Source organism: Pholcus phalangioides, unplaced genomic scaffold, assembly GCF_987345545.1.
Source record: "Pholcus phalangioides strain wild (caught in Gottingen) unplaced genomic scaffold, Ppha-v1.0 ptg000015l_1, whole genome shotgun sequence".
NCBI classification, from domain to species: domain Eukaryota; kingdom Metazoa; phylum Arthropoda; class Arachnida; order Araneae; family Pholcidae; genus Pholcus; species Pholcus phalangioides.
Window position 1 is genome coordinate 54,790,653 of NW_028301608.1, and position 24,768 is coordinate 54,815,420.

The 24,768-nt window shown below is 35.3% G+C and overlaps 1 protein-coding gene across 1 annotated transcript in view; it reads right to left on the minus strand.

Moving 5' to 3' along the window:
* LOC149076248 (sushi, von Willebrand factor type A, EGF and pentraxin domain-containing protein 1-like) overlaps positions 1 to 24,768 on the minus strand; it is a 194,894-nt gene that overhangs the window by 10,170 nt on the left and 159,956 nt on the right. The window contains exons 4-11 of the mRNA XM_089243819.1: positions 23,396 to 23,587; positions 21,497 to 21,670; positions 18,277 to 18,450; positions 9,552 to 9,728; positions 9,243 to 9,422; positions 3,780 to 3,953; positions 2,093 to 2,422; positions 1,717 to 1,992 (exon numbers count right to left, since the gene is read on the minus strand). Coding sequence (XP_089099945.1) covers positions 1,717 to 1,992; positions 2,093 to 2,422; positions 3,780 to 3,953; positions 9,243 to 9,422; positions 9,552 to 9,728; positions 18,277 to 18,450; positions 21,497 to 21,670; positions 23,396 to 23,587 — 1,677 coding nt within the window. The remainder of the gene's footprint in view (positions 1 to 1,716; positions 1,993 to 2,092; positions 2,423 to 3,779; positions 3,954 to 9,242; positions 9,423 to 9,551; positions 9,729 to 18,276; positions 18,451 to 21,496; positions 21,671 to 23,395; positions 23,588 to 24,768) is intronic.

Here is a 24,768-nt window from a genome sequence, read left to right on the forward strand (position 1 = left end):
TACAATGACCACACCCAAGATTTATACTTTGCATCAGGAAAGTTAGTGACCTCTATCGGCTTAATAGAGAACAAAACAAATTAATAAATGTACGTATTGAAGACAACTTGTGTGTGTGTGAGTACTTGAAGCCAGTGCCTACTTCGAAATGTATTTATCTTTCTCTAGTGAAATTAGAGTATTTTCATTTGATAAAAACATGTGTATAGTGGTTAATGTGTATTAACAGTATATGTGCGAAGCGTAATATTCGATTGAGCGGGTAAAAGTCATTGGGATTATTTTCAGCGAAGAAAAACTGTTTGTATAGAAGAAATTTTGGTGCCGGAAGATTTCATATGCGTTTAAGCAGGGTATCCGTTTATCCGTTATTTGATAAAGCGGGGTCGACTGTACGCGTTTTAACTTTACAGTTCAGCATAAACAAGTACAAACTTTCAAATTCATTAGAATATATTGATCTTTAAACGTTGTTACTCAACAGGGCCGTAACTAGGCAGATGCACCCGCACAAGGCCCACTTGGAAGGGGGGGGGGGCAGAATGGGCCCAAAAATTAACCAGAAGTGGCCTAAATTCAAATTCTTCCACAGGGAACCCGAATGGCTAGCTACGGCCCTGTTACTCAACTGTCATAATCAGCTCATTTCTTTGCATACATTTTATGTTTGCGGAACAATTATTTTTTCAGAATAGTGTCGGAAAGAAATAAAAATATGTGTTCGTACATTCTAGAATACGGAAAAAAACAAGGATTCATTCATTTAATGACAATTGCACTTTCAAAAAATCATAACTGGGGGAAGATGTAGGAATTACAATGTTTATATGGTTATTAATCACACAAAAATGTGAATGGTAATATTCAAATCCTTTCCAAATTACCAAAAAAAAAAAACTCGTACCGGTAGTTAAGAATCGGACATTTTTCCGCATTGAAAGCAATAAAATTATTAGGTCTAAAAAAGAATTTGAAGATTGTAAAAGGCAAAAAATCAAGATTTTTGAAAAACTATATCTCAGCGGATTTTCAATTGAATGCTACAGAGTTATTATATATTTGTTTCGGTAATAAGGTCGAAGAAAAATTTCGATAATTGCCACAGATCGGGAGTCGGAAATAAATTAAACTTATACATACTGCAGTTCCCTCAAACATTATTTCACGGGGGTGAAACTATTAAAGCTCAATTTCGATCTTTTTATTGAAACTTTTCCGTACTTTTGTGTGTGTGATTTGTTTTTAGAATCCACCATGGGATTTTTACACTTTCCGGACACCCTTCGTAAAACATCCCGTCAGAGGTTTACGCAGATGGAGGGGATCATAGAGGGCTTGCGCCACCCCCCCCCCCCCGAAGTAAAAAAGTTGTATTTTTTTAATTATTTTGGTAGATTTAAATGTGTAGAAAAATTCATTTTATATGCTATTTTAATGGATTTTTGTTAATTTAAATGCTTTTTGAAGTTTGGTTTAACAAAATGTCTCCAGAAGAAATTCCCCCCCCCCCACCCCGACAGGTCGATACTACGTACGTCCCTACATCCCGTATATGAGCTATCTGGAAGTGTATATCTTTAATAATTATCGATTCGGATAATTGAGTGTATGATAATCAATGTAGTACTGTACGACCTCTCCATCTGCTTGGAAAGAAAACAAAATTTTGTTTTATTTAAAAGTAGACTAATATTGACACGTACGTAATCTACGTACAAGTGCCACAGTCGGGCTCCATGGGCTTCCATTTGCCTCCAACGCAGCGAGCTGTCCGGTTGCCGATGTTGAGCCGATGGCCCCATCCGCATTCTACTTTGACCACCGTTCCTCTTCTGACCCTGCCTCCTGAAACTAATCCATCGTATTGTTGCTGCTGTTGTTGTTGTTTCTGTTGCTGCTGCTCCTGTGGTTCTCCGGCCTCACCTTCCCTGGCGCCTTTCCTTACGACTTTTACTTCCATCCAAGGAGTTGGTTTCAGTGGTTTGCAGAATTCTGGTGAGAAATAAATACGAAATTATTACAAAACTGTCTGTAGAAATTTAAATTATAAATGGGTTATCAAAATGTGGAGATTATGATTCAGTTGCAGAACCTTTCTGTCTTTTCTGCTTGCTCTTCCAACGTCTTCGAGAACTGTGCATTCTTCTTCTCTGCTTTCTGATCGCGGCTTCTCTGCGGTCTCTCCAGCGCACTTGCGGATGCGATCCCCTGACACATTCCGGTAGATCCGGTGGACTCCACTTCCCATCGACGCAGGTCGCACCAGGAGGCCCGTCTTTCAGGGTGTAATGGCGGTCACATTCGTACATAATTTGGCGGTTATTCGTTACTTTCCTCACGTACGGACGGTAGTCGTACATTCCCATGTGACCCACCAGGAGAACTCGTCCATTTTGCAGCACCCCCGGAAACGGACAGTAGGCTGTGAGACAAAAGAAGCAATGTATATTATTATTACACGTGCATGAATTCCAGCGAAAGAATCACAAGACAAAAGACCAAAAACGTATTAAATGAAAAAAAGGGTGTTATTTTATTCGGATGCAACTTCGTATTGCTTCATTAACTAATTAAGTTGAATGTATCAAACCGTTTGCACAGTACGTCAACCTATTCCGATTCTTCGTAACATGGTAAATATGTACGTAAAATGACTAATTTTCTCATGTGTGCGAGAGTGTTTTATTTATTTATTTATTTACTGCATGTTAAAGGTCTTGCAAATCTCTTACTCTACATGACAACAAAAAACATATCTAATTTAATCATTTTTGTCACACCAGGGTCATTTTCTGCACGCGAAGGCTAATATTTTTAGACCGGGACCAACAATTTATTGCCGATTCCAAACGGCCGGTTTGTTTTTTATATTCATCGAGAGGTTGTTGAGCTAACCCCTTGATGGGGGATTCCCTGCATTAGCAATATTTTCTACGGTCATGCCACCGTTTTTGTTGTACCCCTGTGTCAGGAAAGTTTTCTGACAAGGACGAACTGGGTATGGAACTCGCGACACCTCTGATACTTTAGGTGAGTATCTTATCGACTTGGGCTACCGCGCCTAATATTTTTAATTAAAACAGCTGATGAATTGTATTTACACATTCCAATTATAAAGGGATTGAGTGATAAGATGAACACAATAATGTAATAATATAACAAAAGGGTTTGGCGAGATACAAGGCTGGACAACCGGTTCTTAGGCCGGAATTACACTATAATCGTTTTGTAAAAGTGATTTGTATAAAACTTGAAAAATGCAACGAATAAGCTGATCGGTTACATTCGAGCAAATGCGAAAATTTTTAAGGAAAATTTTGCTGACTGAGGTGACCATCATTGTTGAATGGATCTAGGTGGAGATGATTTATGTTCCTGAATGTGTGAATAAACATCACATTATAGTTGTAGGATAAACTAATTTTTTGCTCGTTTTCCTTTTGTTGACAAAGAGAAATCGTTTTTACGCTGAACTAAGTAACCGCAGTACAAAACTAAGCAATGTTTCACGGGCATGTATTTTTTTAAGTAACATTCCCGTTCGGGCACATAAATTTTTTTAAGATTTATCCAGCTCTGCCGTTTAGTAAAAAGAATTCTTAAACACTCTAGGATTTAAAATTTTGGAAAAAAATTGAGAAATATTGTCTTTTTTCTAAAGTTTTCTTCTACGAACATCAAAATACTACTATTATTTATTTTCAATGAGTCATATGAATATTTAACCAATAACAGTATTAGAAATTTTTAACTGAAGCAAAAGTGAAAAAGTCTCATACTTTCGTTGCATACTGGTACTTCGCCTGACCACCTTCCGAAGCTGCATTCAGTAACATTAGGTCCTTCGAGTTTGAATCCGTCTTTGCATCGGAAAAGAGCTTTCATTCCATGATCGGTTTTTGGTGCAATGACCATTCCGTGTCGTGGCCGTCGCGGCAAGGTCTTACACCGAGCTGCAAATACGAGAGGATTATCAGAATTCATGAATAATAATGTAATAATAATGAGGACAACCAAATTTCATCAAGGAAATTCCAATTATCTTATCATCTAGTCGGCATCGCCATTCAAATAATTAATGCAGAGGCTCTCTCTAATCAATTTTCTGTATATCATTATCTTCAAGGTATTATCAGGTATTTAATCTCAAGACTAATTAACTGCTCAGAATATCGAGTATGTATATAACTCGCTAAAAAAAACAGTAAAGAAATAGTAATGCGAAATATAGTGCGAAATCCCTCCCATACAATGTTCAAATGTACTTGTAATTTAAATCATAAAAATGAATTTTATCATAATCATTTCCTATAGGGCAGCGTTAGTGATCGCCATTGCTGCAAATCACGATAAAATTTTCATTTGGTGATTAAATAACACTGCTCAAAGAAGGCTCAAAAATACTCAGCAAAATCACTCAAAAAAGACTCAGACATGCTTATTGCCTGTGATCTGCTTTTATACAGCGTTTTCCTCTATCGAGAAAAGTTTGAACTAAATTTTTTGGGGAAGAATACGTTTTCGCAAACCACCTTCACATATACTGATTTCTTAAAGTTCCATGAATTTTCAAACGATTTAGAATTTCATTGAACACCCTATGTATTATAGCATATACGAGTATGTAGAAATATTTTGTAAATTAAAATTTGAATAAATCAAGATAACATTTAAAGTAAAATTAATGTAACGAGCTTAATTATAGTTATGCATACATATCTTCAGTGATCTGTTTTCCCGCAGCGTCCTCCATCGACGTAAAAGTGGACTAATTTTTCTTTTCTGTATCAAAAAAAACCCTTTTTATGGGGTATAATTTTTTCACGAACCACATTCAAACACACCAACCCCGTCAATTTTCAAGGATTTCGAATCTATTCACAAATTTATGGAACACCCTGTATATTTGGTCTTGTTTAGACTTGAATTTATACCCATTCGATTGCAATATTTTCTATTATATTCGATAATTAATAAATACCCAGAGAGAACTCTGCTGTAGACATTAACAAAAAAAACGTCATAGTAATGTAATTTGTGTTAATTGCATTTTTAATTGGGTTGCTGTATTTTTGAAACATATGACAACCATATTTTTATGGGCATCTTTTTATCAGCCACCTCGTTGGGCATTTTGCCTGTTGTGGCGTTGTATTTGTATTTGTATTTGTATTTGTAAGATTTGAACAAACTTCATCTTGCATACCGTACTATAAATCAAGTTCCGAATAAAGAAAAAAAGTATATGCATATTTATTTTAAGTGATAATTTCAGTGATTCAATTACCAGGAAAAGAAAAACACTTTCGTAAACATCAGAGAACCAAATGGAAGTGACGAATTTCTGGACATAGAAACACACAAGAAGATAAGATAAAAGAAAAGCTACACAAGAGGAAACAAAATAAACCTTCTTCGAAAAGCTTGTTACTACTTGTCACGATGAAAGAAAGAGAGAGAGAGAGAAAAAAAGAACCAAATAAAATGAAGGAGCAAAGACTAAATTCAATAAAAAAGGTCTTTCTTGAGAAACAAGTAACGAGGAGAAAGAAGAACTCAAGATAAAAGTGCGAATTTTTATTTTTTTTTCTTGACGAAAAAACAAAATTGTGAAAGAAATTTTCTTTTCCTTCTTACACTCGTTGTTTCCTAAATCGCGATGGATGAAGAACACCGAGAACGACTTTAACCTTTTGGAACTTTAACGAGGTGACAAGGAGTCCTGAAAAAAAAAAATAGTAGTACAAAATATATATGTATAGGATGAAGGAAAAAGAAGAGAGAGACGGATACGGAGATTTTCAATTACTCAGAGCAGTGATCGAGCAATAATCTCCTTAAGAAGAACCAATAAAAATTCTCCAGGAATATTAAAAACAGACTCGTAAACTCTAAAAAAAAAAACAAATTTAAAGTGCGACAAACACACAAACAAAATTCGAGCGAAGTATTTTAACTATGTGATCTACTAGTACAACGAGTACAGAAGTGCCGCGTTCTCTGCCCACCTAATTCTAACATGAATAGTCCCATACGTTCGTGAAGTGGTGGAAGAAAGCGTATACTGTGGTAAAGAGTACATTAATAAGTACTTCAAAGCAAATGAATACTGATGTGTATGTTAGATTGCGCAGTCGGAACAAAAAAAATGGTTCAGATTTTTAAATTTGTTGGTGAATGCAAATTTGCCGAGATAAGCATATTTTGGTTTTGCAAATTTTAAATACTATAAAATTATTTGCATCTAACACTGCGTTTGTGTATTTATTCTACCTGCACTAGAAGCATTTTAAAATATTTAAATATAAACCACTGGCAGGTAATATATAGGGTGTCCTGTAAGCCCTGGTTCGGCGTTTATCTCATCTACCGTTTGCCATAGAGAAATGATTCAAACTTGAAAAATGCTCAAAATGTGGTCAAAATCACCTTGTACCAACTGCAATTTTAAGAATGAAATGCAGTGCGTCAAAAAATAAAAACACCAAATATTTATGCGGTTTTCCTCTCTTCTAACTTCAAATTAGAAAGTTGTCTCCTTCTGTCTTTTGAGGCCAAAAAAGAAAAAAATCCACGTTATGCCCGAATCCACAAATGCAATATTCGCCGAGATGTTTGAATGCAAAAATCTGAGAAAAGTTGGGAAATAACAGCATAAATAAGGGAAAAAAGCGTTGTCTGATAGTCAATTCTGTTCTTTCCCTACTTTTATCCGATTTTTGAGTTCAAATATTTCAGCAAATATTGCATTTATAAGCATGGATTTTTTTTGGTGTTAGGATAGGCAGAACAACCACTTTCTCTCTCTCATTGAGCTTTTCAAAGGATACATGTTTTTTTTTATTTCATGACATTCTGTACTTTCACTCTCGAAAATGGTACAGAATGATTCCTGAAACATTTTGAGCATATTTAAAATTGGAATCATACTTTTACGACGATCGCTTGATGAGATAAAGGCCGCATAAGGACTTACAGGACACCCTGGATATGTACATGCTCATAGTTTCCAATTTAATATTCTTCTCAAAGCTATGGTTTTTGTCTGACAAGGGCTGTTTTTTCATACACCACTTGCTCAAATCCTCGAAACTTAATGTGTATCTCACCACTGAGATGCCACATGCTTTTTTTAACGGGAGTATTTCTAACTCATTAAAAAAAATATATATGTATGTACATGTATAGTGTGCAGAACTATGGTAAACTTTTGTGATTTTTGAAAAAAAAGCTGCGTGTTGTTAGAAGTTAAAATTCGGAAAAAAATAATCAACAACTTTTGTCCTGAAATTCTTGTTAAATTGTATAAATCACTGGAATTGGAGAAAAACAAATTGAAGGCGTAAAGTGGATAGAATTTTTTTAAAGGTTCTTTAATTCTTAGGCAGGGGATTTTTCCCATAGGAAAGTATGGGAAAGGCATGATTGCACCAACCCACTCAGGTTCCGATAAATTTTATTTTATAATGCTGGTTGTGTTATCACATAAAAATACGGGTGGACATATAATATATCCACCCTTATATCGACACCTTTACCACTGAAAACCAAAGCAATATTTTCATCGTTATTATTCTGACATTTTATATTTGTATCATTATGTATGGTTTCTTGTTCCAGAGCGTCTTACTCATTCGTGGAAGTTCTCCCCGCGTGTTTGTATGTGTGTGCTTAAAGGCTTTTCCGACACACCATCTTGCTGGAACACATACTGCTGTAATAAACGATTTGGAGGGATTCTGTTCTTTATTTGCGTATCTTTTCTTTGACTTGTCCACGTTAGCGTCACCTATCGGCTGTTTTTTTAGTTATTTTTTTCATGTCTTGAAAAAATTCCCGTGACCTAGCGATGCTAACCCTGCAAACCGTTTTTTATTTCGGTTATTTTTCCAGTTTTTATAAATTTCTAAAATGTCTACGAACACCCTGTATATATATCATAAATGTGTAAAGTCATTATTTCTAAAAAAAGGGGAAACGGGTAAAGGACTCTATCCTGGAAGGGACAGAACCCGAGTCCTGTCTCGTGAGAAGGTATACGGTAGCTCTTCAACATCTTTCTAGTCGCAAGCCGTTCTTCTACCCATCTTGAAAAGAAGAGCACCCCGTACTGCAAGGTTGGCATACGTATGCATGAAATCAGGAGGTACAAGGTATTTAATTGGGACGTTGATCAAGCTCTCGCGAGCAACAGGTTGAAGATGTTTAGTATATACGGTTCACTCTTGCAATATCATATTCTGAGAAGAGGAGCCTGAGTAGTCGAGAATAGTTTGATCCACGCTGGATTATCGAAAAGCTGGATACAGGCAGCAATTACTGACGAATGTCTTTGGACCAAATCAAACCACACGGTGCAGCTATTAGATCAACCCAGCAGTAGATTGACAGCTTTCATTGATGTGATAGTTACTGATCCAATGAAAATCCCTGAAGAGAAGCAGATCACATTTTATCAAGAACTATTCCCGATTATGACGATTATTATGTGATTTATAACCTGTGATTTACAATTGTGATTTATTTACAGAATCACCATTTTTCGATTACAAATTTTATACTTGTTTACTGGCGAGGTGCGTAATGGCACCTGCCCATGTATGTAATATATCTTTCTCAAGATCAATAAATGGTTAGGTTTCCCCGGAGGCACCCGAGTCCCCAGGGACAATGTGCTTATATCACTGAGTGTGACATAGCCTGGGTGTCTCTCGGTTCCTATCACTATCAGTATCATATTCTGGGATAACAGCAGAACACTGCTAATTGAGTTTCTTGAATTCAGGTCAGATGTATCGTGAACAATAAATAGCCAGGTGCATAATGTCACAATGTCTGTGCCTTGATTTAAGGAACAATCTTCTTGTGATGAGAATTTTTACTTGCTAATACTCACCTGAATGTGTCCAAGAAAACAACTAATTTCAAAAAAGATTCAATGGAAAGTACTTCTACTACTGATCGATACGTGCTTTTCGTATGCGTGCACGTAATTTGAGAATAGGTGAAATCCTCCAATAACTTACAGTCAGTGTGGGGTTTCAGAATGGGGCTCGGCATCTGCCCGAAAAACATCAGAAAGAACAAAGTATTCTTCGGACACCGAGATGAAGGCCTTCTTTGTGAAAGATATTACATAGATTGTGTGACGGAACAATAGAAACTCATCACGTTTTCATATCATTTGACCTCATTAATCCATATACGACAAAAATCAGTTGTTTCTCGTTACTCTTATTTACCTGGAATGCACTGTGGAATGTGTGTCCACGAGCCGTTGTTGCACGTCGCTGGTGTGTTATTGTAACGCAGCTCGTACTGTGGTATGCAGTCGACTCGAATGTTTTTCCCGTGTCCAACTTTCGCGTCTGGAGCGTAGTCGTTCACACGGCCGTGTTCTACTTCGGGTACTGGGCAAGGAGCTAGATAGATATTGAAAATATGCATATTATTGAGAATATCTTCTCATGCAAAATTTAAAAAATGGAAAATAATAGCTATAATATATCTAATGTTGTTAAAAACATTAGAAATATCATTTCCGGGCTTACCCATGCATTTGGGAACGGGATGTGACCACTTTCCGTCCTCCTGGCAGGTCGTGGTCTGCGACTCGCCAACGAAAGTCATGTTTTCCAGGCAACTGAAAACAATCACAGACGCGAATTTCGTGCTAGTGCTCTTCAAATACCCGTTATGGAGAATACCAGGGCTGCCACAATCGATTTCTGAAATTATAAATTAGGCCGGAAACATTACATTTAATGGCACGTTTGAATGACTTTTACTTCACTTTTTCAATCGATATCCAATAAACCTTTTTAGTATCCGTTTCACTTTACATTTCCGCTAATTTGAGCAAAATACACAAACCCAACAGTACACTTTCTCGATGGGACTTATCTCTACGAATAATCTTGTTTAATTTGGTCGATTTATTTCCAGCTTTGGACTGACCAAGTTTTCTTTATAGTGTTCGGATACTTAATTTAATTGAAAGCGAATGAAAGATGCAACGCAATTTCACGTATTCCAAAGATCGTACCCGCAAGAGAATCGACGTTCAGTTCGAGAAAATAGTTGGTTCATAAGCGGATTACACGCATTCCGACTTAACGCGTATTTCGGGGATCATTAAATTTGAGGTTCGTTCTCATGTGAGGGGAAAATCTCCGAATCCAGATAATCTCGCGAGGCTTATTGCTGCTTTCCGCGAGCATCGCGTAGTTGCTATAAAACGTTTATGATGCGCAATTCATTGCCCCTCTGCGAGCGAATCTACTGAAAATTTTAGAATAACTGAGACATTCTCCACGATGATCAAACCTCAAAGAAAACGGGTTCGTATGAGTCAAAGAATGGCTCATGCAAATTATTTTTTTGTTGTTTCGAAAAAGATTAGAAATATTTTCACACTCTGAAAGTCATCATGAGATTATGACAAGCATGATTAGGTCGGAAGCTGTCTAATCATGATTTTGTCATATTCCGAGAAACTGTTATTACGCGAATGGTTATGGGTGCTCTGGAAATATGACGTTGTTTGTTTCAAAATATCGTGTGAGTAAACTTCAATCCTTTTAATGGACGCCCTCCCCCCCCCCCCACAATTACATTATGCATGGCTTGTTTATGGCCCACGCTCAACAGAGTATCTTCCTTATTGTAGTTTGCTGGAAATCTTATAATTTTCACACATTATTGTGATGACTTTCTGGAGAATCCTCATCATTAATGATATTTTGAAAATTGAGCACATTGCATCCACCAAAGTTAACGATTTTGCTTCACTGAAAGTCGAAACTTCGCCATCGTTTATTATTTTCACGCTTATCTTATTCAAAAGAGTTGCATATCGTATCAGGTTATTTATATAAGTTTCTGGATGCAATTAGGATATCAAGTGTAATTTATTGTATATAATCTGCCCGATTGTACGCAGTTTGTGAATTTCCGCTCGTTTCTGAATTTTCCTGCTACTGGCGGTTACATAAGGTTTAATTGTGATTTTGGCAATCTGGGGATACAGTTGATGAAGTTGAAGATATTAGTGAAGTTGTTTTATCTAGGTCACGAATCGCCAGCTGAAGCTTTACGAACTTTCCGGACACTGAAGATATTGAAGTAAGATCTATTAAAGGCCCAGTCGCTCCAGCCAGACTTCCGTGCAGCATCTTCTATCGACAAAAATTTGAACTAAACTTTTTATTCTCTATCCAAATTGCCCTTGTGATAATAACTTTTCCTCAAACCGCATCCAAATACGCCAATTTCAATTTTTTATGAATCTTAAACTAATTACGAATTTATGAGGCACTCTGTATTATGAGCTACGTCCATTTATTATGTTGATCACTCAAAAAAATCGTATGTTGATCAAAATAATTTATCATGGAGCAATTATTTTTTTATGATTTTATTCATACTATAAAATACTGTACACTTATATGTATTCAAAGCATATCGTTTGATACGATCCCCAATAACTTTGCATTCAGTGCTGCATTTTCACTTGTTGCTGCGACGTGTCTATAGAAAAACATTTTTTATAATACGATAATGAATTCAAAAAACCGAAAAATGTTTTGATTAAATAAATTGTTAAAAACGTGTATATAAAAGTTTCGCTTCTCTCTACAATGAATACGCGAAAGATACATTTCCAATATCATTTGTAACTTATAACGTATAGTTTGCAAGAGGTAAACGTTCCGTTCGACACGCCATCATTATTCTTCGAGCAAAGAGAATTGAATCAGCAGTCAGGCCGTGAAATGAATAACCACATCTTTTCACCACCCAGAAACAATCCTCAAATGATTAATCATTTCTCTCTTTTTTTTATTTTGAAAAGAAGAAAGATGGAAATAAATTATAGTAGTAGAGAGAGTTCGCCGCGAACTCATACTGATATAACGTTAAAAAATCGAGATTCACCACCAAAAAGACACATTAAGGATTCTTCTCGAGTCCAATGTGCCAGAAAATGATCAGGCGGAGAGAGAGAGGAAATAAATCTATATATAATAGAAGAAAAATCTTTGAAACAGCCGCAAAGATATTAAAAAGGAGTCGGAATCCATTTTCCCAGTGATATTCGGAAATTAATATGCGGGTATTTAAATTTTCTCACCATTGTCATGTAGAAATAGAATGAAATATGGTGACGGTGAAGAGATGGTTCCAAATAGAAAAGGATGGCTGAACCATCAGCAGCAGCAGCTGTTCTGCGGTTGACATGCGTAATCTGCAAACGTCGGCGTCGTGACAATTGACTCGGTTCGCTGGGCTGATGGCGAGCTAGTCATTCAATTAGGTTGACAAACTCCAATGCTGTTTTAATTTAAACTCTGCAGTTCGATGATGCAGTCATGCAAGTTCCAGTGAAGAGTGAGTTGTTGTTGTTGCTCTCGGAGACTCCACATGGAGATTGAATTGGGGATGAGAAACGGTACATTTCAAAGTGAATTCAAACTCGAACAATTTCTAACAATTGTGGCCTTGAACAGTTCGAATGAGTTCATCATCAACGTTTCTTCTCCCAAAAGAGTAAAATGGGTTTGTATATATAAATTTAATCCATTAATTGCAAGTATAGTGATAGTTTCAGCTAACGAACGCCTCGCCTTAAGAATTTTTTGGCTAATGAATATTTCCCCCCATGTTTCTCTGCCTCGACTAACGAATACAGATTCCACTGGAGAAACCAGAGAAACCGCTGGGCACCTGAGTTTGTCGCCAAAAGCAACGTAAGCACTTCGGCCCCCAGGGAGTCCCAGACTTCTCCGGCAAAACCCAGAATTTATTATCAAAAATGCATCGTATTGAAAAATATGGAAATTGAAAAATCAAATAAATCAAGTGAAAGTCAAAATGCAACGGGCACTTATAATAAAGAATTAAGGAAAGGTTTATAAAATCATATTTAAAAGTTGCAGTTCAGCAAATCATATTAAAATTTTAATCGATCAAGCAGTGCATGACAGAAGGGCAGAGCACCCCTATTCCGTTTGGACAGTTCAATCCACCTAGTCCAATTCACTCTTCAGCACTGTTGAATACCTTGAAAAATTTTTAGGCTTCATTAGATGACGGTTCATCCTGACCCTCACTTGCAAACAGTGCCACCAGCGCGCTGTCACGGTGAATACGTGGCCATCTCCTTAACGAGGTCACTGGTAGTGGCTGGAAGAGTCGGATTACTTATCTTCTCTGGATGTTCCTCGAGGAATTTCAGAAATTTTCTTATCTTTTCTTATGGATTCAGCTAATGAACATTTTAGTTAGAACATTATATACAGGGTGAACCTGACATGTTCTGCCATACGAATGGGGATGACAGACGAACCCAAGTGAAACAGTAAGCACTCTACCAACCCTATCTCCACCCATTTTTGAGTTATGGTGAATAATCGATTATGAGAAAAAAAAGCGTCTGATCTGAAAAAAATCCAAATGTTAAGTTTCTCTGAGAGCAGTACACAAAAACTATGTACATATTTTGAAAGACCAGAAAACATCCTATAAATTCACATCAATTTCATCGAAATATCTGGAATTAACAGCGAGGTACAAGCGCTGAAAGATTGGAAAAGTTCAAAATTCAATTGTAACAAAAATATTTTCATCGCGAATTACTCAACACCCCTTCTAGATACAATCTAGCGGTCAAATGAACCAAATACTTGTTTATTGCACCGGCTTTCAAAAGATCTCACGATAAACAATATCTGTATTTTGGTTCAGGAGAAATTGAGCCTTTTGTTCACAATTACATCACTGAAATCAGCGTTTGTCGAAGTAGATTTTCGACGAAAATTCTTGATACAGATTTCGGTAACATTTTTCTTTTGTATTGAAAAATCTATAAGGTGCCTTTCCTCTATCTACAGATTATATGTATTTAATGGTGAGCTTCAAGCGCTAAGAGACTGGGGTGAAATGTTGCCAAAAGCTATTAAAGCGCTTCGTGGAACGCAGATTTCTGTGATGTTTATCGCAATCAAGACTAAATTTCTCCTGAACCACAGATCACCAATATATTGTACACTTTCGAAAGCTGGTGTAACGGACGAGTTTTTGGTAAATTTGATCGATTGCAGCTAGAATGGCGTTTGTGTATTTGGTGATGAGAAATTTTGATGATGATTCGATTTTTTACTTATATTTCAGTTCTGGTAGCTCGCTATTAAATCCAGATAGTTCGATGAAATTGATGTGTAACAGAATTTTTCTGTTTTTTCCAAACATGTACATATTTTTTATGTAGGGCTCTCAGAAACTTCACATTTGAGATTTTTTCAGACTAGACACATTTTTTACTCATAATCGATTATTCCCCGTAACTGGAAAACGATTCGAGATAGAAGAGGTTTCATAGGGTTGTATGTTCCACTTGGGCTTGTCTGTGACCCCCCCTTCCCTTTTGTTTGGCAGAACGTGTCACGTTCACCCTGTATATGGATGCATGCGCTAATATAAGACAGCCACATTGTGAGTTAAATTTTCGTGCCAGTCAAAATTTCTCCAATGAGTAACTGTCACTTGAACCAGATTGATTTATTTCCTCCACGGGGTTTTTTTCTGGATACATCTCCCTTTATATTACAGAAAGATTTTGAGCCGTTTCATGTCAAACGAATGACAAAGTTAAGAGAAAAATACAGACAACATTCCAATAAATCATTAGACTTTAATGGTTTCAGTGGATACAACAAGGCGCTTAAGTTTTCCAACTGCCTGCCCTGTCACTTTTAAATAAAAGTGTACTACAGTGAAGTTTAACAACGTTTTTTTAATAGTAGAAAGTGTCTCAAAATGGTGAAAACAGTGATAAATTTTGGACTACCTGGTTCATTTTCTATTAAAAACTCATTTTTATGGCAAATTTTAAACAAAATGTCCTTAATATTCGGTGATATATAAATTTCTTGTGATATAAATTATTGCAATATTCCTGTAATATAACACGATTGCAAAAAATTTTATGAATTATTTTTGTTATTTTCACAGTACACTCAGCTAGTGATGAAGCAGAATATGGACTGAAATTCAAAGGATTGTATGTGTATGCTCATAATTTATAGCCAAATTTGTTGATGTGCACGCGATTTGTTTTTGAAATTTCATTTATAACTGTAAAACTGTGATTACTACTAATTCACTGTAATTAATTTATATATTAAACTGAAAATTATTTACAAATAAACTTCAAATGAAATGCACATTAACTGTGATTAATTCATTCACTTTAATTATACAAATATATGTGATAGACCTTAGAGAGATTTTGGTAAAACACCTTAATAATATATATCAAAATATCATATTAAGATTTTATAATAATAAAATGAATATATTTTTAGAAATCATGTTTTAAACTCATGTAAAATGCCAAAAATAGTATTCGTAAAACACGTTGAAAGTTCTTATTCACAGTTTCATTTTTTTAGAAACACAACAAACAGTAAATTGAACGTTACTTTGATTTTTAGCGTCGCCGTCATGTGAACAAAACTGGGCCTAAAAAAAAAAAAAAATGTTGCTTCCATAAAAAAACAAAAATCGAAATTTTCTTCCAAAATGAACGTTTGCATTCTTCCATTTTGAACGTTGTCAGATACCTTAATACCGAACTGACAAGTTTGGACATCCTAGGAACTTATCTTTCCCATCCGCATATGTGTGAGGCAGAGATGAGCTAACTATATCCCATAGCACTACATTCGACACTTTTTCTCTTCACTACGGCTCACGGACACGACTGCGTAGCGTAAATAGTGTAAAATAGAAATACGTTTCGATTTTTTCACAAATCTTCCCTTTAATTCTCCTTCATTCAATTCTGAAGTTGTTTATCTCAACATTCGGTTAGTATTTTTATTTTTTTGCAGTTTATCTTTTGCAGGCAAATCTTTGCCAACTTTTCCGACACAACGCTGCCTCTTTTGAGGTAACGGAAGTAAGGTGCTTTACATCAGTCCGGAGTTGTGAGCGGTTCTATCTATCTATCTATCCTTGCGTTTCTATCATAAAATTATTCCTACTATTATTGTTTTTTTATAATTAAATATAATTTTGGTTCTAACTCTTTCAGGGCTGAGCATTAATTTTTTTGCAATTTTCAAAATGTTTCTGCATCTTTAATGCTCAAAAAATGCATTAAAAACATAAACGTCAGCAAATATATATATTTATTGTGGGTAAATGAATCACTTCATTCAAACTTTTTCAGCCAAGATGATGCAGGGTATATTCATATTCACATACAGATTTTTTCAAACTGTTATTACAAAATTTTATTATAAATCATTTTACAATCAAAACCAATACAATCCTTAAAGGCAGAGCTCAACTCTCCGAGGCCAAAATAAAAAAAAAATTATACAGTGAGAAAAACAAGCCACAAATACACTTGCTGCACCAGGGTCTAAAAGGGTAAATGGAATTCTTATGAATTTTTTCGTCATTATCATCGTGATTATCACTCTTTAAAATACAGAGTGTTAGTAATTACATTTGGCGTGTTCTGAGCTGTCTGCATCCTCAACTACCCATCAGTAAATTTTTATTCTTCAGGGACGTTTCTATAAAGGGGATGGGGGCAAACTTTTAAAGCCCATATTATAGACTGAAAATCTATGCATCCAATCGTTGAACCCAAGCAGTTCGAATAAGTTCATAATCATAGTTTCTTCTCCGAAAAAATGAAGCGGTTTAAGACTTCAATTTAATCCTTGAAAAGTATTATAAATATTGCTACATTTTCAGTTGTTTTTAAAAATTAACAGCTAGCGTTTCGGGTAAATGTTTTATTCCCCTTGTTTTATCTCTCATTAGTGTTTCATGGACGCAATTAGTCATTAAAAATATTAAAAACTCGGAACGAGTCAGTTTAATTATGATTAAACAGTTTTGCTTTTATTCTTATTAATTAATATTAATAAGGTTATTAATCTCTGAAGCAGATTTTTATTCGTCGCAGTTTTTCGTTTCTGTCATAAAAGAGAAATTTTTGCCACTTTTGCAATTGTTATTAACGATTAGCGCATAATTCAATGTATTCCGCTTTTTAGGCAACCAAAAAAAAAATCATATTATGTAAATTATGCATTATTCTCCATTGTTATTATCCATAATTTCTTATGATTAAATATCATCTCGATTTTTTTAATGAAATTCTCATGAATTTTTTCCTCATGATTATCGTTGTTTGAAAAGAGGATGTCGGTAATTGAAGCTAGTGTATTTCTTGACTGTCTACGACCTTAAGTACTCATCAGAAAATTATGAAACTTCAGATGCATTTCAATGAAGGGATGCGTGAATTTTCAAAGTAATTTTGCGGAATCATTTTGATTTATTTGTCCCATTATCAAATATTTTTTTATCTGGGTGTATGTGAGGAGCTTGTTTTCAAAAGGGAACATCTACACTTTTTTTCGAAATGCACATTTTAACGGTCTACAAATATGACAAGCGCTGCCAGATAATACCCCCTCTTGGATATTTTTGGTAGAAATTACAATGTAAAGTTAGTCGTGTCTATCAAAAGGAAACATATACACCTTTTCGATATATATCTTTTCGATTTTGATATTTTTCATCTCTCGATAACGGACACTCCTGGGATCGAAAATTTTGTCCGTTAATGATGAGTGTTCGTTAATGGGTAGCAAAATCCACTGTGTCCGTTACTGGAGGTATCCGCTAACATGAGTGTCCGTTATAGGAAGCTCCACTGTAGAATGCTCGTGTTTCTTATGTTAATGATTAGAGGCCAGTAAGGGCACCTTCCTATGATTGGTCGAACCTTCTGGAATCAACAGGTGACGTAAAAATTTCCAATTTTACAGACTTGTGTGAACAGCTCAAATTTTAATAAAAAATTACTGTTAATATTTTTAATAATTTTTTTTCAAAACTGTACATTTCCACAATTGAAACGTGAATAATTCTCTTGAATTACGATCAAGAAAAATTGTTTTTAAATATTCTGTTATGCCTACATGTTCTCTGTTGGACTATTTTTTTGTAAATTCCATATCTTTTGTAAAGCAAATGTATTCCGGGCGAATACGTTTTTTACTTTTACTGTACATTTACCAAAATCAGACATGTTCCTTTTTGGAAATAATCTTCTCACATAAGTATGTAAGTAGTAATAGTAATTATGGCTGAAAATAACAACTGGATAGAGTCTGGAACGTGTACTGTTTCAACGGAAAAAAAGAGAAGTAATAATAATTATAAATATTTTTTTTTTCATTTTCTGACCTTCACAGAATGGTTCGGTCCCATTCCACTGTTTGTTGGCGGAACACATTCTAGTCGTGGGCCCTTCTAGCTTGTAACCGTAAAGACATTCGTACCGGGCCAGGGATTTGAAAGTCGACGTTGAGTAGATGACTCTTCCATTCGCTACATCTCTCGGTAGAGGGCATTGCACAGCTGCAAGAAAAAAATAATAACAATAACATTAAGAGCCACACAAGGAGTGTATATGTAATGCTAAATGTGATAAATCTGGTGATTATGCATAATCACCGACCATTGTGGTTAATTAGGAAAATTTTGCGAATTTTTCACATTCACCAGTGATTATGAATAACCCCCAGGTCGCGTAGCGTTGAATATCGTAAATCGTAAATGAATAGCTTAATTTTACTGGGCATTTTGCTGGAATTTCAGCCTCGGATAACAAACTCAATCAGCGATGTTAATAATGTTAAATGTTAAGATACCTAACATTGCGAGACTGAAAATAATATATACGTTTTTATCTTCATAACATTTTTCATTTAGTTTACCTTTTATAGCAAAATGTGTTATTATGTATACAACCCGAATTTACGTACAGGCCATGACGTACTGGGAAAACTGAAAAGTGGTTGCATTTAAGTGATAGTTTCGCATGATTACTTAGCCACTATAATGAACTCCAAGAGACCTGATAAACCACTTCGTTATAACGAAATTTCGCTATAAAGGAATTCCAGGGTTTTCGCATTGTTCCCATGTAAATGTATCGTATCTGGGGGGAGGGAGAATTAGAAAAGTTCGTTAAAACGAGATTTTCGCTATAGGCAATTCATTAAAATGGAATTCGACTGTGTACATAAACAGATATATATTTAAATTCAGGAAAAATGAATGGAAGTACTTACTAAAAATGTACATAATATTAGACGGATACCTGGATAGGTTCCATCAAAAAAATATTGCGATACAACTCATTTATTCGAGAATAAAACCGTATCAATTGCCCATAAGGTGGACGGTCAGGAGAAAAAAATTTGATGGCAAATAAAATAAATAAAAAGACTGTCTCAATAAAGTAATTCCCAAAAATTAACTTCCCCCTGAACTAAAGAAACATTATAATCTTATGATTAATTTTTCCTATGAAATTTAAGTTCAAAATTGATACATCAAAGGCTTAATCCAATCGAAATCATGATGATAAGAATAAAATAATAAATTAAACACGCTAAATTAGATCATTTACCATTTAGATACAATCTGATTTATTATACAAATTTAGTAAGTACATTATGAATTTCTATTTTTTTTCTACCTCAAGTTAATTTTTCCTTATAAAACATAAATTCAGGAATTTTTTTTTGTTAATAAATTATTAAAGATAAAAAAAAATTAAGCATATCACCTAAATTGCCAGGTAAAAAGATGCAACAAAAGAAAAGTTAAAGATATGAGAGCACTTAAAAAGAGAAATTTTTGATTTACGGGTAAAAAACTCTCCCGAAATAAAAGAGCCCTTGTTCAAAGCAAAAAAATAATGAAGTCGAGAAGCAGCATAAAAACTTCAAAGATGCAGATTCCACGGTGATGCTCTTTTCCTTATCCGCTAAAAAAGTAATTTATTCTTGCACGAAAACCATGGCCTGCATATTGCTTTTTTTATATATTCTTTCTTTTAGGAATATATATTTTTTTTAATTCTGAATATAGTCTTTAGACGAGAAACATCAAGTAGTCGTGCTTTAATTTCCACCTTTTACATCGTAACTATTTTATTCTGAGTCTGTTTTTAGAACAATTTCAGCTTCTTTGGGTATGGTTTAAATATGTTTTGTTTAGAAATGAAATTAAACTTTCTTCTACTTCAAATTTAAATCAAATGAATATCAAATTTTCATATTAAGAAAGAATATGGTTTCGTATTTGAGTCATTTAATTTTAAAAAAACTAGATAAATCCCTTTTTTCGATTTTCAGATTGTCATCCGTTTTAAGTTTTCCTACAGACTTAACCCGTAGGTAACTCATAACATTTAAAAATCCTCTATATGCTATTCATTTTGCGGTGTGAAAGTAGCGGTTGGTTGCAAAACCAGATAAGTAAAGAAATCTGTTTCAAAACCAGCAAATAGATCAAGATGCGCGTAGGCATAGATATGTCCCATTGCTTGGTTGCAAAATCAGCGAGCTTCCGTAGCTTAGTTGCGAAACCAGATAGATCCAAAAGAATTTTTTTCTTTCTGTTAAAGCAATATTTATAACGAGCTAAAATTTGATCAAGACATTTGTCTATCTAATTATAATTTATAAAAAAAAGATAGAATTCTTTCATAAATAACGCAATTAATTAATTTTTTGTTTCTCTTGAAAAATTTGTCAAAAATGATCCACCTGTTTTTGAAACTAGACGGCTCATTTCTTTTCAGTCGCAAACTTGAAAGAGCATTTCGAAATGCTTTTTTTAAGTGTAAAAGTTTTTGTAGTCTCATTTGAACGAGTCTAAAATTTTGCGGATATTTTATTGATTTAATTTTATAATAAGTTTTCTTTGTTTTTTGCTAGTGTTGAACCCCGTGGACACTAATATTCTCCGAGTGATAATTGTCATATTCGTCATTTTAATTTATAAATGTAAAGGCAAAATATCTAAACAAGTAAACTTCCTGACTAGGTGACTGAAAAAAAATGTTCATAAAAATATGGATTTCAATAAGTCTAAAACACAGTAATCTGAAATAAAAACAAATTTCATGAAAATTAAAAACCATGGGGAAAATATAAAGCATCGTCCATAAGAAATTATGGGTGCCTTCAACTAAATGCCGATAGCTTCTCTATTTTTCCCAATATAAATATCGTATTTCATTTCAGAATCATGGCAAATAAATATTTTGAATTCCTCGTCCTGCATTATATTCAAATGTAATTCCCCTCTCCCACTCATAAAGTAACCCACTCTCTGGTTAGTATTTGTTGATGTTGCACGTGTTCATCTTACGTCTCTCAAATCTCACATGGAGTTAAATAAAGCAATGCATAATCTATCCATGTGGCATATACCAAAATTCCACACCCTCCTTTATTAGTTACTTTTCTTTTGATGATGTGCTTCTGTCACATGAAACATACACAAGAAACTGCCCGTATGCACCGAAGCAAATATTTCAAAACTTTAGACTCGTCTGAATAGGAAAGTCACTCATCAATGAATATTGTTTATTGAGGAATATTCTTACGTCTACAAGAAGGAAGGACTCCACTCCACTCTCCTTTTGAGTTGCAATAACGATTCGCTCGCCCGACCAACTCGTATCCATCGTCGCAATGATATGTCACACGACTTGTGAATGTAAAGATGTCGCCTTCTCTTCGACCATTTTCGATTTCTCCAGGATGTCCACAACTTATAGCTGCAAAACCAAAAACAAAAAAACGGAGGTTATTTTAAATTGCGTGCAGAAACAGCACTTTATTGAGAAATGACACAAGAGATCCTAATTAAATAAAAATGACTAACATGGAATAGAGATTAGGAATTATTGTGATCCGTTGGAGGAGCAAATGTTTAGCTGTATGCATGGCCCCCACAAAAGGGTCCCTGACAGGAGGCCAGGCAAGAGGCCTTAGATCACACGCACAATCTCTCATTTTTTTAAATATGTTTTGGCTGAGAACAATTCAAAACTTTGACCTATGGATTTTACGCAGAATATACATGTATGGATGGATATACAGGGTGTTTCAGAGAGGACTCTTTAAATTAGAAATGACCTAGCTTGGAAACAGCGATGGATAGAAAGATGAGAGAATTAGTTCGTTTAATGGGCATACAATGTAATTGCAAATGCAACGGTTTGTGAAATTGTAACAACAGTTCGCTAATGCATGGCGCCACAGTCATGTATTTTCTGTAATTAAAATTACAATAATTATATAAGTATTAAAATAAACAGTAAGTTATTTTCTCCTTCGCAAACATGAGTCGATTTGCATTGCGATGGATTCAAAGTGGCAACTTGTCTAGCAAGGGCATGGCAAAAGTGAAGAACGGAGATCGAAGCCACTCTGCGGCAGTTTTTTTACTGCAATTGATATGTTTGTCTCACAGATGAACACTTGAAGCCTCTACGGCGTGCGAGAACTTCTGCTGAAAAATAATGAACTCGAAATGGCCTCGCAGAGAGGTCTCGAAATAACACTACTGTGGGTCTCATCCTTTATTTGAAATTGTAATTAATTTTGCAAACTGGCGTATTTAAAGTGCCTGCCTATCCACTAACGTACCACTATTTTTTTTTATCTTTTTATCTAACACTATCTCTAAATTATATTACTCCAAAATTAGGAGTGCATGTGTGGTGTAGCAGTAGTAGGCAGGGCCTCCAAAAAATGGCTCGGGGATCCATGATGTTCTTAAGTCAGCCACCTCGTTGGGCAGTTTGCTTTGTTGTGGCGTTGTATTTGTATTTGTAATATTTTGTAGTTGGGTGTGCAGCTGCACCCTTTTACATCTTCTCAAGTACGACCCTGGAAATATGCATGAACTAACCACAAAATGGGAAAGGAAATTTCTCAACATCACTAGATAACGAAATAATTTCTCATGAAAAAAATAATAATAATTGCTCTTAAGCTCATTACCGTGATATAAATTAAATCAAAGTGGTAATTGGATTTGACGTTACTTAATTCTGTATTTTGATTACTTTACGTTCGATAGTTTTTGTACGGCAGCGTATATGAGGAAAAAAGGTTTAGGGATAATTAAATGATTAATAATACCTAAAGGGGAGAAAAAGTGGAGAATTAATCACTCATATCAATCTCATCTCGGAGTACATGGAATGAAGGAGCCAGTGAGGCACATTTATCCCATGAGACCCTTATCGTGTTCTAGGGCAAACACTCGCCGTCGGAAGTTGTTACAAAAGAACATTTATATGGATTCCTTCACATTAATTCCAGAGATCTTCTTTACTCTTATGATATGCTCCTGATACATGAGACCCCGAGTCACCCTGTCATTGCTCGTGATGATTGCATTTCATCTCGAAACATCGATATCCGAAAGCAAAACATCACATTATATTAATCAGAGTCCATAAAAGCAATATAGCGTAATAAGATTTACTTACGTATGCACCTAAGATCGAGTCCAAACCACTGCGTTGTCCCGTTGAGGAAAAGGCATTTCGCGTAAGCGTATCCTTGAGGATCGTACCCTTGGAAGCACTGGTAATGAACGATTTCCTCTACGTCGAAGTCTAAGGTGTCTTCGGTGGCGTTGTGGCGGGCATGCGGCACTTGCGGTGGTATACCACACATTGCTGGGAAAATATAAACACTTCTTGTGAGTCTTGGTATCTATCATGAATTATGACATTGTTCATTGAAATTGAAATGAAAATATTATTACATAGCAGTTGCTATGTAAAGATTGTACAGGGTGCATATCAAACGGGAGTATGGCATTTCACCGGCGAACCGTCGATCCTAGAGGTATACTTCCGATCGATTAGAAAAATATTACAACTAACGTGTAGTACTCAGATATATCATTCATGTTTCAAGGGTTTGTATAGTTATTAAAATAAAAAAAATCAGTTTTTATACAATCCCCGAGTGCCCGAAAATCCAAGTTCTTGCGCTGTTTTTGCTGATGCCAACAAAAAAAATCAATCCATGTTTCTGAGTGTAATATTCACTGATATATTCGAATTCAAAAAACGGAAGAAAGGTGGGAAAAGAACAGTGTTAAATGCGGGTAAAACGGTTTTTCCGTATTTAGAGCTGTTTTTCCCCTACTTTCCTTCGGTTTTCGATTACCTCAGTGAATATTATACTCAGAAACATGGATATTTGCATGGATATTTTTATTGTTTGCACCAGAAAAGACAAGGCAAGAACCTTCTACTTGGATTTTGAGTCACTCGGGGGCTGTATAAAACGTTATTTTTTTATTTTAATAACTATGCAACCCTTTGAAATATGAATGATATATCTGAGTATCGCACGTTAGTTAAAAACTTTTTTTAATTAGAAGATATGATCATGATCATATCCCCCTGTTTGTGTGATACGCACCCTGTACATATAATGTATACTGTATATGTATTCCGTTATGTTTACGTGTTATTTTTTAATTGTGTGCATAATGTACACTGTAGAGCCAAAAAAACTGGTTAACCTGCCTAATATCGTGTAGCGCCCCCGCGAGTACGTAGAAGTGCAACACCACGACGTGGCATGGACTCGACTAATGTCTGAAGTAGTGCTGGAGGTAATTGACACCATGAATCCTGCAGGGCTGTCCATAAATCCGTAGGAGTAAGAGGGGGTGGAGATCTCTTCTGAACAGCACGTTGCAAGGCATCCCAGATATGTTCAATAATGTTCATGTCTGGGGGTTTAGGTGGCCAGCGGAAGTGTCTACAGTCCGAAGAGTGTGCCTGGAGGCACTTTGTAGCAATTCTGGACGTGTGGGGTGCCGTATTGTCCTGCTGAAATT